The sequence below is a fragment of the Notolepis coatsorum genome, assembly GCF_963971535.1.
Source record: "Notolepis coatsorum genome assembly, chromosome: 2".
Classification (NCBI taxonomy): Eukaryota; Metazoa; Chordata; class Actinopteri; order Aulopiformes; family Paralepididae; genus Notolepis; species Notolepis coatsorum.
The window spans coordinates 150,312,007-150,325,959 of NC_140166.1; the positions used below are offsets into that span (position 1 = coordinate 150,312,007).

The following is a 13,953-nucleotide window of genomic DNA, read 5'->3' on the forward strand; positions in this document are numbered from 1 at the left end:
TTTTGTGGATGTGGTCTGTGTTGGTTTTCCATTTGAGGTTATTGCTTATGTGGGGGCCGAGAAATTTGAAGGAGTCTGTGGTGATTATGGAATTGCCAGAGATGGATATGGGGGTTTTGGGGTTTGGCTGGCGTCTGAAGTCGATGATGAGTTCTTGGGTTTTTGATGAGTTGAGGAGGAGGTTATTGTCTGTGCACCAGGTGATTGTGTGGTTGATTTGTGTACGGTATTCTGTTTCATTATTGTCTGTGATGAGGCCTATAAGGGTTGTGTCGTCTGCGTATTTGTATATTTTGACGGAGTTGTGGAGGGATATGAGCAGGTTGGTGTATAGGGAGAAAAGCCAGGGTGAAAGGGACGCAGCCTTGGGGGGCTCCTGTGCTGAGATATAGAGGGTGGGATGTGATGTTGTTTATTATAACTATCTATTACTTTTCTTGCAATTGAGCCAATTTTCCTTAGGTACGGTTTTGAGGTGTGTGTTCAACAGAATGTAGTATCAAAAACACATTCACAAAAAGTATGGGTTACTGAATGCTGAACTGCTGTAATCACTAAGCCATTGTAAGACCTTACCTGTGTCCCTGTATCACTTGTCTCTGCTGCCCTTTGATTAAAAAAAAACGTCCCTATGTCCATTTTCCTTTTTTTGGGGCATATTTCAGTTAGTCACAGTAAAAGTCACCTATAGTAAAAGTGAGATAATTGACAATATCAAAACATGCTAGGTCTGTACCGAATAGTTCTAAGCTTCGTTCATAATGTTGACATTCGAATTCTAAATCAACATACAAAATTGTAATTAAAAAAAATAAAAATAAAAAATTTGCCAAGGTATATACCAGAACGACGCCCCTGAGTAGCCAGCCCCTGGCTTGCACATCGCAGTCACAGAAGGGGCTACCGGCAAAGATGCAAAAAAAATTATTATAATTTATATTCTCCTTTGTTTCATCACAATTTACTCAAGCCTAGTAACAGACACAATATTTCTGACACTGGAAATACATACCCCCCCAGGACCCTAGATACCAAGAACATGCAAATGTGCTTGTAGAAGTGGAGCCTGCAGCATGACTGATTGATTGATTGATTGAAAAGTTTATTAACAGATTGCAGAATGGGTACAGTACAGTACAGCTCAATACATACAATTGTTAAGGGGATGCAGACCAGAGAAAGACTTTCGACTTGTTTACATCAGGGTCCCCCATTTTCAATTCATCACAACATATATGACATACATGACATACAGATAGACAGTACTGCTACATCTATACATTTATGACATATCAGATTTGCAAATACAGTACTGTTTGTGATACAAAAGTGTCCAGAAAAGGAGTGTATATACATTTGGCATAGAAACTGTACATTGGAGGAGGTTGGTTGGGTGGGGTGGGGTTGGGTGGGTTGGGTGAGGGCTGTACATTGGAGGGGGGGGGGGGGGGGTTGGGAAGGGGACACACACACATTTTACACTGTACATTGGAATATTGACAAAGCCTTACTTGGTCATTTACTGTACAACTAGGTTAGGACATTTGTAGGGGCCAGTTTCGAATTGCAGTCTCACGCACATGACTAGGCTAATCTCTGCACCACACGTCCGAATCTCCAACAGAAGGTGGCAGCATATACCAGATGAAAACTACACCCGACAGTCCCTGCCACGAGAGACATTGTTTACCCCCTCGCCCCCCATCATTGATTGATTGATTGATTGATTGAAAACTTTATTAACAGATTGCAGAATGGGTACAGTACAGTACAGCTCAATACATACAATTGTTAAGGGGATGCAGACCAGAGAAAGACTTTCGTCTTGTTTACATCAGGGTCCTCCATTTTCAATTCATCGTAACATGACATACAGATAGACAGTACTGCTACATCTATACATTTATAACATACCAGATTTGCAAATGCAGTACTGTTTGTGATACGAAAAGAGTCCAGAAAAGAGTATACATTTGACGTAGAAACTAAACTGTACATTGGAGGAGGTTGGGTAGGTGGGGAGCACTGTACATTGGAGGTGGGTGGGAGTGGGGGGGGGGGGGGGGTTGGGTGGGGGACACTGTACAACTGTACAAGCAAAACTGTACATTGGAATATATAATTGACAAGACCATACTTGGTAACTTACTGTACATTGGAGGGGCCAGTTTCAAATTGCAGTCTCCCGTAGGTGTTCTTTGAGAGTGTTTTTGAAAGTGGGTAGTGATTCACATTCCTTTACAGCTTTGGGTAGGGCGTTCCACATTGATGTGGCATAATTGCTAAACGTGTTTAGTCCCTTGTTTGAGCCGAATCTGGGTTTAACATGATTTGTATGTATGTAAAATTGATTATCCCATCAATTGATCACACTCCGTTGCATATGGTATAGTGGCAGTTTGTGAGGACTGGTGATGGATCTGGCTTCAGACAAAAAACCACACAGACACACTCGAAGAATGAGCGCCTGAAACCTGAGACGGATTCAGGAAGGAGCGCTTTGCAGCTGCAGGCTGTGGTTGTCTGAGTCTCTCTCTCCCTAACTGCAGTGCACAGCCCCGGGGTACAGACCTCAGCTCACACCGGTACAGTTGGCAGCGAGGAACCTAGGCTACAAGTTAGCACCCAGCCGGCTAACCTGAGCTACAAGTTAGCACCCAGCCGGCTAACCTGAGCTACAAGTTAGCACCCAGCCGGCTAACCTGAGATACAAGTTAGCACCCAGCCGGCTAACCTGAGCTACAAGTTAGCACCCAGCCGGCTAACCTGAGATACAAGTTAGCACCCAGCCGGCTAACCTGAGCTACAAGTTAGCACCCAGCCGGCTAACCTGAGCTACAAGTTAGCACCCAGCCGGCTACAAACCGATTCGTGACTTGTACGGTGTGAGTCGTGACACCTAAGCAGCCTGTTAGCGTTAGTTAGCTCTCAGGGCTAGAAGACGATGTCGTTAGCCGCGTCCGAGGAACCTGTGAGAGAAGGAAGGGTCCCTCACGTCACTCTGTAGCAGCGCGTGAATGCACCGCAGTGGTGCCAAGTGTGAACACTTTCGGTTGAGTTGAATGGGACCAGCCATAACATAAGACTCGTTTATGACATGCCATTTCAAGTTTCAAGTTTCTTTATTAGTTGTCGTAAAAAAATACAGAATACTTTTATATGAAATGCTTTTTTCGGTTCTGTTCCTGAGAGTTTAGACAGGTTGAATGAATGAATGAATGAAAACTTTATTTAACAGATTGCAGAATGGGTACAATACAGTACGGCTCAATACATACAATTGTTAAGGGGATGCAGACCTGAGAAAGACGTTTGTCTTGTTTCCATCAGGGTCCCCCATTTTCAATTCATATAGACATATATGACATACATGACATACAGATAGTCAGTACTGCTACATCTATACATTTATGACATACCAGATTTGCAAATACAGTACTTTTTGTGATACAGAAGGAGTCAAGAAAAGGGAGTATATACATTTGACGTAGAAACTGTACATTGGAGGAGGTTGGGTGGGGGGGGGGTTGGGTACATTGGGATATTGACAACCATACTGGGTAATTTACATTGGAGGTGGTTGGGGGGGGGGGCACACTGTATAAACAAGTAACACTGTACATTGAGGGGGGGGGGAGGAGACACTGTACAAACAAACACAATTGTACATTGAACTATTGACAAAACCATACTAGGTAAATGACTGTACATTGGAGGGGGTTGGGTTAGGATATTTACAGGGGCCAGTGTTGAATTGCAGTCTCCCGTAGGTGTCCCTTGAGAGAGGTTTTGAAAGTGGGTAGTGATCCACATTCCTTTACAGCTTTGGGTAGGGCGTTCCACATTGATGTGGCATAATTGCGAAACGTGTTTAGTCCCTTATTTGAGCCGAATCTATGGGTACCTTGGTCGTGTAGTGTATCTTGTAGACCAGGCCCATTGCAAGTTGTTGTACTCTGTCGTCTACTCTAAGCCATCCTAGGTTGTCAAAGTGGGCAGGGGTGAGGTGGGTTCTAGGAGTAAGGTCAAGCAGTAGTCTGACCAGTTTGTTTTGAGATGTTTGTAATTTTGTTTTTAGCGCCTTTGAGGTGCTTTGGTACCATGAGGTGCAAGCATAGTCGTAGTACCCCTGAATGAGTGCTCCTGCCAGAGTCTTCAGGGTGTTCTTGTTTACCAGAGAGGAGATCCGGTACAAGAATCGAGTTCGTTGGTTGACTTTTTTTTATTACATCGGATGCCAGAATAATCGGCACTGTGTGTGTTGCATTGTTAATGTGTGATGTATTGGTTGGTTTATATTTCCTCACATAGTTTGTATATTTTAAATTTGAATACAGCAGGCTTCGATTTAACTGACACCACCAACGTCGGGCACCAAGCAGAGCGTTGGCCGCGGGTGTGTTCTGACGGAGGAACCCTTCCTTGTATCTTCCTCGGCGGCGTGTCGCCCCTGCTCCTGACTGACAGCAGCTTGTTCTGTCAGAGCGGCTCTTCCTCCAGATGTGCTGGACGCTCCTGCGGCGCTGCAGCTGGACCCTACTACCATACTGTCTGTGGACGAGCTCAGCTCAACCTGATGAACTGACTGACTGACTGACTGACGAGCCGGTGCCGGTGCCACGGCGGTCAAACGGACTGGCTTAACGTGTGGAATGGGTGTCGCGGTGGCAAACCGTGTGGACTCTCTGGACTCTCGCAAAGCCTGAAACTCAATTTGTGTCGGTAGTAGTGTGAGTGAGACTGCAGCGAAATCGATACCTTATCTGAGAGTGCGGAGCTAGCTCATCTAGTTAGCCAGCAGCACTAAAGTTCACCGGTCTTCGTGGAAGAAGAAGTCTCCGGGTGTCTCCTCTGGGGAGGAAGAACATGAAGAGGACCGAGAACAAACACAAGAGGAAATCGTGCAACATGGAGCAGCAGGGCAGCAGCGGGAGTGAGCAGGAGAAAGATGCGGTAAGTCGCTTTATTATTGTTTATTATTAGGTGACGTTAGCTAACGTTGTTGTTGTTGTCGTCGTCACACCTGTGACATTGTTAGCCCTTTCACTGCCACACGACAGGAGGTTAACCCTTTAGACCGTCGGTTGTGTGATAGTAAAGGGTTAACCTTCTGTCGTGTGGCAGTGTGAAAGGGTATTGTCGCAGTGAAAGGGTTAACCGGCTGTCGTCTGGCAGTGAAAGGGTTAACCGGCTGTCGTCACGTGTGGCAGTGAAAGGGTTGACCTTCTGTCGTGTGGCACTGAAGTGGCACAGTGGCAGTGAAAGGGTTAACCTTCTGTCGTGTGGCACTGAAGTGGCACAGTGGCACAGGCAGCAGCAGCGTGGCTCTATCTGGAGGTCAACATGCCGCCTTCTGCATCATCCCTGCCTTATCTCACAGCTTGTAACATGTGTCTGCAGCCTGGCTGGGGTGTATGTCGCTTTGATCTCTATGTCAACAATGCTCACAGGGAATTTTGTGTGTTGTAAATTCATCATGATATTGTGCTGTTGTGTTGCTGCAAGCTGCGGGTGTGTTTTGACATTGAACTGCCAGAGACAAATAAGTGTTACTTAACCCTTTCACTGCCACACTACATAAGGTTAATAATAACCCTTTACTATCACACTACCGATGGTTACCGGCGTCGGTAGTGTGATAGTAAAAAGGGTTAACCTTCTGTAGTGTGGCAGTGAGAGGGTTAACCTGCTGTTGTGTGGCAGTGAAAGGGTTAATGATATCGCACAGTTCAGTTGCAAGCTGCTCTGTGTTTGGCATTATACTGCCAGTGTTTGTCGTCAGGTTATAAGCTGCTTGAGACGTGTTCTCGTGACCTAATGTACTGGACCATGTCACCTTAGTGTCGGAACAGACACAACAAGACCCTCCTACATCACTCACTCACTCACTCACTCATGTATCAAATGCACTCTGAGGAGCCTACTAACTGATACAGTTAGTACAGTATAGAGGGCTGTGTGTGTTAATTCACGATCTTGTGCATTTGCAAGCTGCGGGTGTGTTTTGACCTTGTACTGTCTGCCAGAGACAATAATGCGTGTGTGGTTGGTAGTTCAGGGTGGGGGTGTTGAGGGCCGTTATCCTGTCGGCAGAGGCAGACCACTTGCTTCTTCCATCGAATGTCAAGCAGCGGCATAGTTCCTCTCTCCTTACGGGGCACTCAGTCTGTCAACGGGCACATTTCACGCAGCTCGACGCAGGAGGACAAACTATGCACAGTTGTCGTTGGAGCCCAGTAATGTGTTTTGCCAGATGTCAGCCCTATAGGGTAGAGAGCCTACAATTTGAGGTCGGAGTGAAGGAGGTGTCTTGAATGTTACTGACATTAATTTCTCTGACATGATACACATTACACACACACACACGCATACATTCACACACTCACACGTGCGCGCACACATTCACTCACACATACACATGCACACACACACATGCACACACACACACACACAGAAAGGTTGGAGCGGGGAAAATGCCTCCTGCTGCGCCCTGGAGTCATTAATTTTAGATAATTTTTTTTTTTCTCGATTGTTGATTTTATTTATTTGCACAACGGTACAATAAACAAGCAAAGCATCAAAGCGAACAGATTGTGCTTGTGAGATTGAAAACCCCTAGAGGCTAAAGGCACCGCACCAACATGAACAACGCAGACAGTTAGAAAACAAATAAATCATGTGTCGTTTTAACTTGCAGCAGAAAACACATCTTTAGGGGCAAGTAACGTTTCATTACAAGGACGACCTTCACGAGGTTGTCTTTATTTTAATGAAGACTTTAAAGCATTCATAGCTCCCCCTCCATCCTGCTTGTTAAGGTTAGACAAGACATTAACTGTATGTATATCAGCCCTATAGACGCAGAAGAACCCCAGAAGAAACGTCCTGATATGTCAACAGAGCAGATATTGAGCACTGTCTTCAGGCCTGTAGGACATGCTTCTGGTATTATTTAAGTGTGTGTGTGTGTACTCATTTAACTACCTGTGAGAACCGACTCTTGACAAACCACCTTTAATTGGAGGACATTTGGGCCGGTCCTCAACCCTCACACAAAAATACACTGATTATCGGGTTACGGGTAACGGTTAGCATTAGGGTTATTTGAGTTAGGCTAAGGTAAGGGTTAGAGTACAATGTACAGTTTCCCCCCCCACCCCACCTACCCAACCTCCTCCAATGTACAGTTTCTTCCCCCTCAATACTCTTTTTAGACTCTTTTTGTCTCATAAACAGGACTGTATATTTGTAGATCTGGTATGTCATAAATGTCTAGATGCAACAGTACTGTCTACCTGTATGTCATATTATGATGAATTGAAAATAGGGGACCCTGATTTAAACAAGACGAAAGTCTTTCTCTGGTCTGCATCCCCTTAACAATTGTGTGTATTGAGCCGTACTGTATTGTTTGTACCCCTTCTGCAATCTGTTAATACAATTTTCAATCAATCAATCAATCAATCAAACAAGAGTTGGCCGTATAGTGTAGGGTAAAGGTGCTCCCATAGTCCAGCAGACTGTACACAGAGCAGACTCCGCGGATGTCCGCGCGGCTCTTTGAGCTTTCATAGTCGAGCAGATCTCAGCGGACGTCCGCGGTCTATTTCCTACATTTCTCGCACCAGTTTTACTACATTTCCCACAATTCTGTCTGTTCTACTGTACTGGCAGATCAGAGGGAACATTATCAGCGGGAGAGAGAGAGAGGGAGAGGGAGAGAGAGAGAGAGAGAGAGACAGAGAGGGAGAGAGAGAGAGAGCGCGCTTCACGGGCTCATCTCTCTCCTCGCGCCACCAAACGCTCGCGCAGTGTCACATTAAATGCAGTTCGATGTCAACCAAAACGCCGAGCAGCGTTTTGTGTGACACCAAGTCAGCGGCGCGGATGTCCGCGCCTCAGAAAATAGGAGCGTCGCACCTGTGGGTCTGCTGTCCGCTGAGATCAAAGCTCAAGAGTCCGCGCGGACATCCGCGGAGTCTGCTCTGTGTACAGTCTGCTGGACTATGGGAGCGCCTTAAGAGTCTTGGTATTGAGTATAAGTCAATACAATGTCCTCACAAGTATAGTAAAAAATAAAAAGTCTCGTTGTGTGTGTGTATTTTGGGAGCAGAGGGAGGATGTGTCCGTGTTTTGAAAGATGTACAAGGTCACACGTTGCCAGGTCGGCATTCCAGTGACGGCACTCGATATGGGTCCTTCAACCACAACGACATTTGGATGTGTTTCCAGGAGTGAAGTCATCGCTGTTTTGTTGTTCAACATTTTCTCCCACAAAGTAATCGTCTCTCAAACTCTGGGAGATCGATGGTGACTGGCGTGTATTCCAGCTCCACCCTCGCTCGCGCTCCACGGGATCGCTGGCCGCCTTGTTGTTAGACGTAACACTATCCAATGCGTCATATTTCTCATGGCGTCGGTGTTGGATGAGGATCTTTTTGGTAACAATGCATCATGGGAAAGCAGAGCGTTGTCTCAGTGCTGAAGTCAGCGCTTTCTACCTCCCTGCCTCACGCCCTCTGCTCAGCTCAGGGATGTCAGCGTTAATTCACTGAATCAAATAATCGAATAAATTGAATTATCAATTACTATTATTTAAACATTTAATTAGTGGCAGCAAATGTTCCAAAGCATCGCGTCTGATTTCATTGGTCGCAACTAGGGTTGGGTACCGTTCACATTTTTTTTATCTACTTTTTCTCCTCCTTTTTCTGTGATTTTTCTCCCCATCCCAATTTACCTCTCGTGCCAATTCTCCCTCCCCTGTTCTGATCGTTGCGCGCATATTGTAGGGAGGATAGAAGCCTTGCATCACATGTCCCCTCCGATACATGTGGAGGCAGCCTGTCGCATCTTTTCACCTGCCAGCGCGGACTCATTTGGCGAGGAGTAACGTGTGGGAGGCTCACACTGCCTTCGCCATTTTCCTGACTTTGCTGTGCCGGCTCCCCAACCGACCTGTAGGAGTCGCTGTTCACAGCGACCAGACTACCACCCTTCGACTTCCCACCCGCTAACTCTGCCAATTGAGTTAGTATGACGGCCGGCCCAAGCCGGAGGCAACGCAGAAAGCCGGATTCAAACCCGGTGTCTCTTGCGTTGGTGACAAGCGCAATGTCCGCTGCGCCACCCAGCCGCCGGTACCGCTCACATTTGAACCGATACCGATACCAACGGTACCTTTTTCTTCTGTACTTTAGTCTCTAAAAATGTTATCTACCTACCTCAGTTGTAAAAAATGAGTCCAAGCTTCAAATTATTTATTATCATTATTATTTATTTAGAAAAATTTGTTTATATATACATTATTTTTTATTTAAAGATGTGTGTGTAATATATTATATTATGTTGAATCAAGTCAAATCGATACCCTTAAAAGTACTGGATTCGGTACCCATCCCTAGTGGCAGCAAATGTTCCAAAGCGTTGCGTCTGATTTCATTGGTGGCAGCAAATGTTCCAAAGCGTCGCATCTAGGGCTGTCCCGATTCGTCGACCATGTCGACGTCATTGACTATGAAATTGTATTGTTAAATGTATGTGCCTTTTGCGGTGTGCGTTTTGCTCGCATTTGATAACTTCCGCGTTTCACTCCAGCTGGAAGGGAGGGGCTGAGCCCGATACCCCCACCTTACATTTTAGAAGCTATGGCTGCTCTTCAGCCCTGCGTTCTACAGCCTGTGATAACTCCTCTTGAAAGTTGCGCTGTTTCTAATGAAGTAGCCAAAAGTTACACTATAGAAACGAACTGCATAGTTGATGATAATAAATATTTCACTTCATTAGCTAAAATATTGTAAAATCATTAAGTCTGCTATAAGCTATTCTCTTGTGTGTGTGCGTATACATTTACTATAGGCTACACATAGGCTATACTATAGGCTACTATAGGCTTCACACACATTGACAGTGTTGTGAAGAAGGCACAGCAACGCCTCTACTTCCTCAGGCGCCTAAGGAAGTTCCAAGTCAGTCAGAAGATCCTTAAGAACTTCTACTCATGCACAATAGAGAGCATCCTGACTGGCAATATCACCTCCTGGTTTGGGAATTGCACCGCACAAGACCGCAGCAAACTACAGAGTGGCCCGTTCAGCCGAACGCACAATTGGAGGGGGGCTTCCCACTCTCCAGAACATTTACAACAAGCGGTGCATGGGTAAGGCTAAGAGAATTATCAAAGACTCTAGCCACCCAAACAACTGCCTCTTTGAACTGCTGCGGTCAGGCAAGCGATACCGGAGTCTCATGGCAAGCACAGAAAGACTCAGAAGAAGCTTCTATCCCCAGGCCATCAGGTTGCTCAACGAACAATAACACCATGCAACAACCATCAAAAGCACTCGCAGCACACACATCCACACGCACACACTCACTTTAAACAAACAACTCACTGCAGCACCCACTCTACACACTTTAGAACACCTAAACACACTTTATATTTATTGGCAAAGAATGTGCACTACTACCCATACCTCAGTACACCTTACTGTAAATTGTACCTAAATTGTACCTCATCCCATTTCTGCTTTGCACTATATAGTATATTGTAATTAGTATATTTTATAGTATATTGTATGGTAACTCAGTTACTTCTACTCTGCATTGAACATTGTACATATGTACATACTGAACACTTGTGTCTACGTACGTGACTTCTATTTTATACTTGCTATACTTATTTTATTTTATACTTATCCTTTTGTCTAGCACAGTCTCTGGAGCGTAACAGAAAGAAGCATTTTGTATAAAAGTGTTCTGTACTTCTGTATGACAACTAATAAAGAAACTTGAACTTGAAACTTGGCTACTCTTTATCAGCTTTAACAATCCTGATTCCTGAGCCTATTTTATTCAAAAGGAAGATATTGATTTAAATATGTATATAAAAATACATTTTAATTGCATCTCCTGTGCTGGCACAAGCACTACCATAGCGTGGAGTGGATAGATAACACACAATACATATAATTCATGGAAATATACTAAAAAGCTATTTATAATTTATAAAGCATCTTCGTGGTTTAATGCAGACGTATTGCAGGGACTATTATAATCATCATATTGGCGTGACTGTATCCATCAAAGTAGGGGTGGACGGTATGGTCTAAAATTTATATCACGGTATAATTTGAAGCATAGACGGTAACGGTATATATCACGGTATCATCGTTTTTGATAAAAAAAAAAATTATTTTATATAATTTTTTTTTTTTTTATAAAATATATATATTATATAATTAGACTTGTACTTGTATTATCTGCGAGACATCGCCACCACGCAACAAGCTCCACTGTCTGTGTGTACTCTAGTAGCCTCCAGCTACGGCCAGGATTCTCCGGAGCTGCACCTGGACCTATACTCGAGTAGCCTCGAGCAGAGCTACGGCCAGGATTCTCCGGCGCTGCACCTGGACCCTATTGTATTGGTACTATAACGTTAGCAAGCCCTCAGCTCGAATACGCATCGAATCAGTGTTATAAGACATTGATATCAGGAGCTATCTGTAGCTACTGCTAGCCGGATATATAACGTTAATACAACGCCTCAGTGAATTATTTAGTTCAATGGGACATTTCGTTTTGAACGGTGAACTAACTTGCGTTAACGTGAGCTAACGGCTAACGGAGCTATCATACACGTCTACTCTCTACTAGACTTGATGGAGCGTTTGTTGATGTCAGGAGCTATCGGTAGCTGGCCGACTAGATACCGTTCGGTTAGACAATGCCTCATCATGTATTAAACTAAAAGTGAATAGTTGACTGGGTCATTTTGTAACAGTAGCTAAGCTAACGTTAGCTCAGGGAGACGTCCCGTCCCACTAGACTACTAGTAGTAGACCCGTGTTTACATGCGTGCGGGAGGGGCTGGCACGCCCACTGCGCGAAGCCTCCTAAATAACTTTTTCCAGTTCGCACATATCTATTATCTATGACTAATTCTATCTATTTTTAGGGGCAAATGCGAGTGAAATAGTCGCGCTGTGGTTACATGACGTCATTGCTATTTTAGAGCTGCACTACCGGTTATACGGTATAGTCAAAATCCATACCGTAGAGCAAATTCATACCGTTTATACCGTATACCGTTTATACCGTCCACCCCTACATCAAAGGGTTAAATCAAGCATTGTTAAGTGCTTTAGAGGAAATGTCAAAATATCGCGATATATATATCGTGATTAGGGATGGGTACCGTTCACATTTGAACCGATACGGTACCGGTACCTGTGAATTGATACCGGTACCTTTTTTCAGTACTTTAGTCTCTAAAAATGTAATCTACCTACCTCCGTTGTGAAAAAAATTATCTAAACTTCAAATAACCACACTTTCGACCGTTTTCGGCTTGCCATTGCCCCGACTGCTTTGTTGTTGAATCAAGTAAAATCCTAGGTAAGCGTATATTATGCGTGTGAACGTTGACATAAAAAAATAATAAGTAAAAATCTGGCACAGACGAATTCGGTACCCATCCCTAATCGTGATGGAGCCAAAAAATATCGTGATATCATTTAGAGGCCATATCGCCAAGCCCTACCTCCATGTTTACTTTCATCTTTGTTATTGTTAATTTCTGCATGTCAGTTCAGGAGCGTGACCAGTTCATGATGGAATCTGATATTGGCCACATTTATATAAAGAAACAAAAAAAATGGATCTGAGCAATAAATCAGAATTGAGCACTAAGGCCTGCAGTGTGAAGTATCTCCGGTATCCTCCTGCTAAGTTAGTGGCAGGGAGGACGGTGGTGGGGGGTAAGGTAAGGGAGTCGGCTCTATGATGGGGCCCATCTGCCGGACAGATGGACATGTTTGTGAGCTCATTTGTGTTTATTATTTGTGGGTGAATTGAACGCTAGTTAAAAGGGGAACTTTCCCGTCTTCTCTTGTCTTCTGACTTGAACTCTGGGAGATACATGATGTCATCCTCGCTATCACTGGTATTTGTGTAATTGTGCAATTGAGTGTAGCAATTGTGGCTAAAGGAACCGAGGTTACATCACGTTTCAAGAACTCCGTTAGGTGGTATGTGTCTTTTGATATGTGTGTGTGTTGTCTACCTAGAAAGAACGAAGCCAATTCAGAAAGGCCCCCAGAAGTTTCCGTTCCATTACTCTCTGATAGAATCTTCAGTGTTGTTGACTAATGTTGCATAACCACTGTAAACTTTTGTTCTCAGGAAGCCCCCACCCCCCCAAACAATTTATGAATCATTGTTATGAGGAGAGTTGTGGGAACACTTTACAGAACCCTGTGTGTGGTGCAACTTTTAGGCTAAGATTTACGGTATGCAATTGTACTCTGGGACACAGGGATGATGTCATCACTATCGTTCGGTCACGTGACACTCCCAAGGTAGGTTGTGGTAAGTGTGTGTCTTTGTACTGGGCACCCTTGACTGTGTGTGTTGTCATGGAGGGCGTGCTCTGGCTCTGACTCTGTTGGCAGACATTAAAGCGCTGACATCCTCCTCAAACAGAAGATTGACTGAGCTGCTGTGCCCTGGGATCTCTCTCTCTCACTGACGGACCTCATATGCAGCCCTCAAGCTTCCCTGGCCTGCGTCTCACACAGTCCAGAAGTCAGTATAAATGGTAAATGGCTGCTTTTTTATATAGCGCTTTTATCCAAAGCACTTTACAATTTGTTACTCACATTTTACCCATTCACTCACACATTCACACACGACACACCGACGGCGGAGGCAACCATGCAAGGTGCCAACCTGCTCATCGGGAGCAATTAGGCTCCAGGCTCTCAGTCCAGTCCTGTCACATTTCAGACATAGCGGCAGCTTTGATGCACCAATGTCCGTTCCATTAGAGCTCATACACACCAGTACTCCTTCAATCCTTCATTGTGTCTTCAAGGTTGAATATATATATATATATATATATATATATATATATATATATATATATATTAGGGGTGGGAATCACCAGAGGCC

The 13,953-nt window shown here is 44.5% G+C and overlaps 1 protein-coding gene across 1 annotated transcript in view; it reads left to right on the top strand.

Moving 5' to 3' along the window:
• The first annotated feature begins 4,530 nt into the window (after positions 1 to 4,530).
• The window catches only part of LOC311223569 (microtubule-associated serine/threonine-protein kinase 2-like), a 465,967-nt gene continuing 456,544 nt past the window's right edge, over positions 4,531 to 13,953 (top strand). Inside the window, exon 1 of the mRNA XM_084308349.1 lies at positions 4,531 to 4,953. Within this exon, the coding sequence (XP_084164475.1) occupies positions 4,867 to 4,953 (87 nt within the window). The 5' untranslated portion in view covers positions 4,531 to 4,866. The remainder of the gene's footprint in view (positions 4,954 to 13,953) is intronic.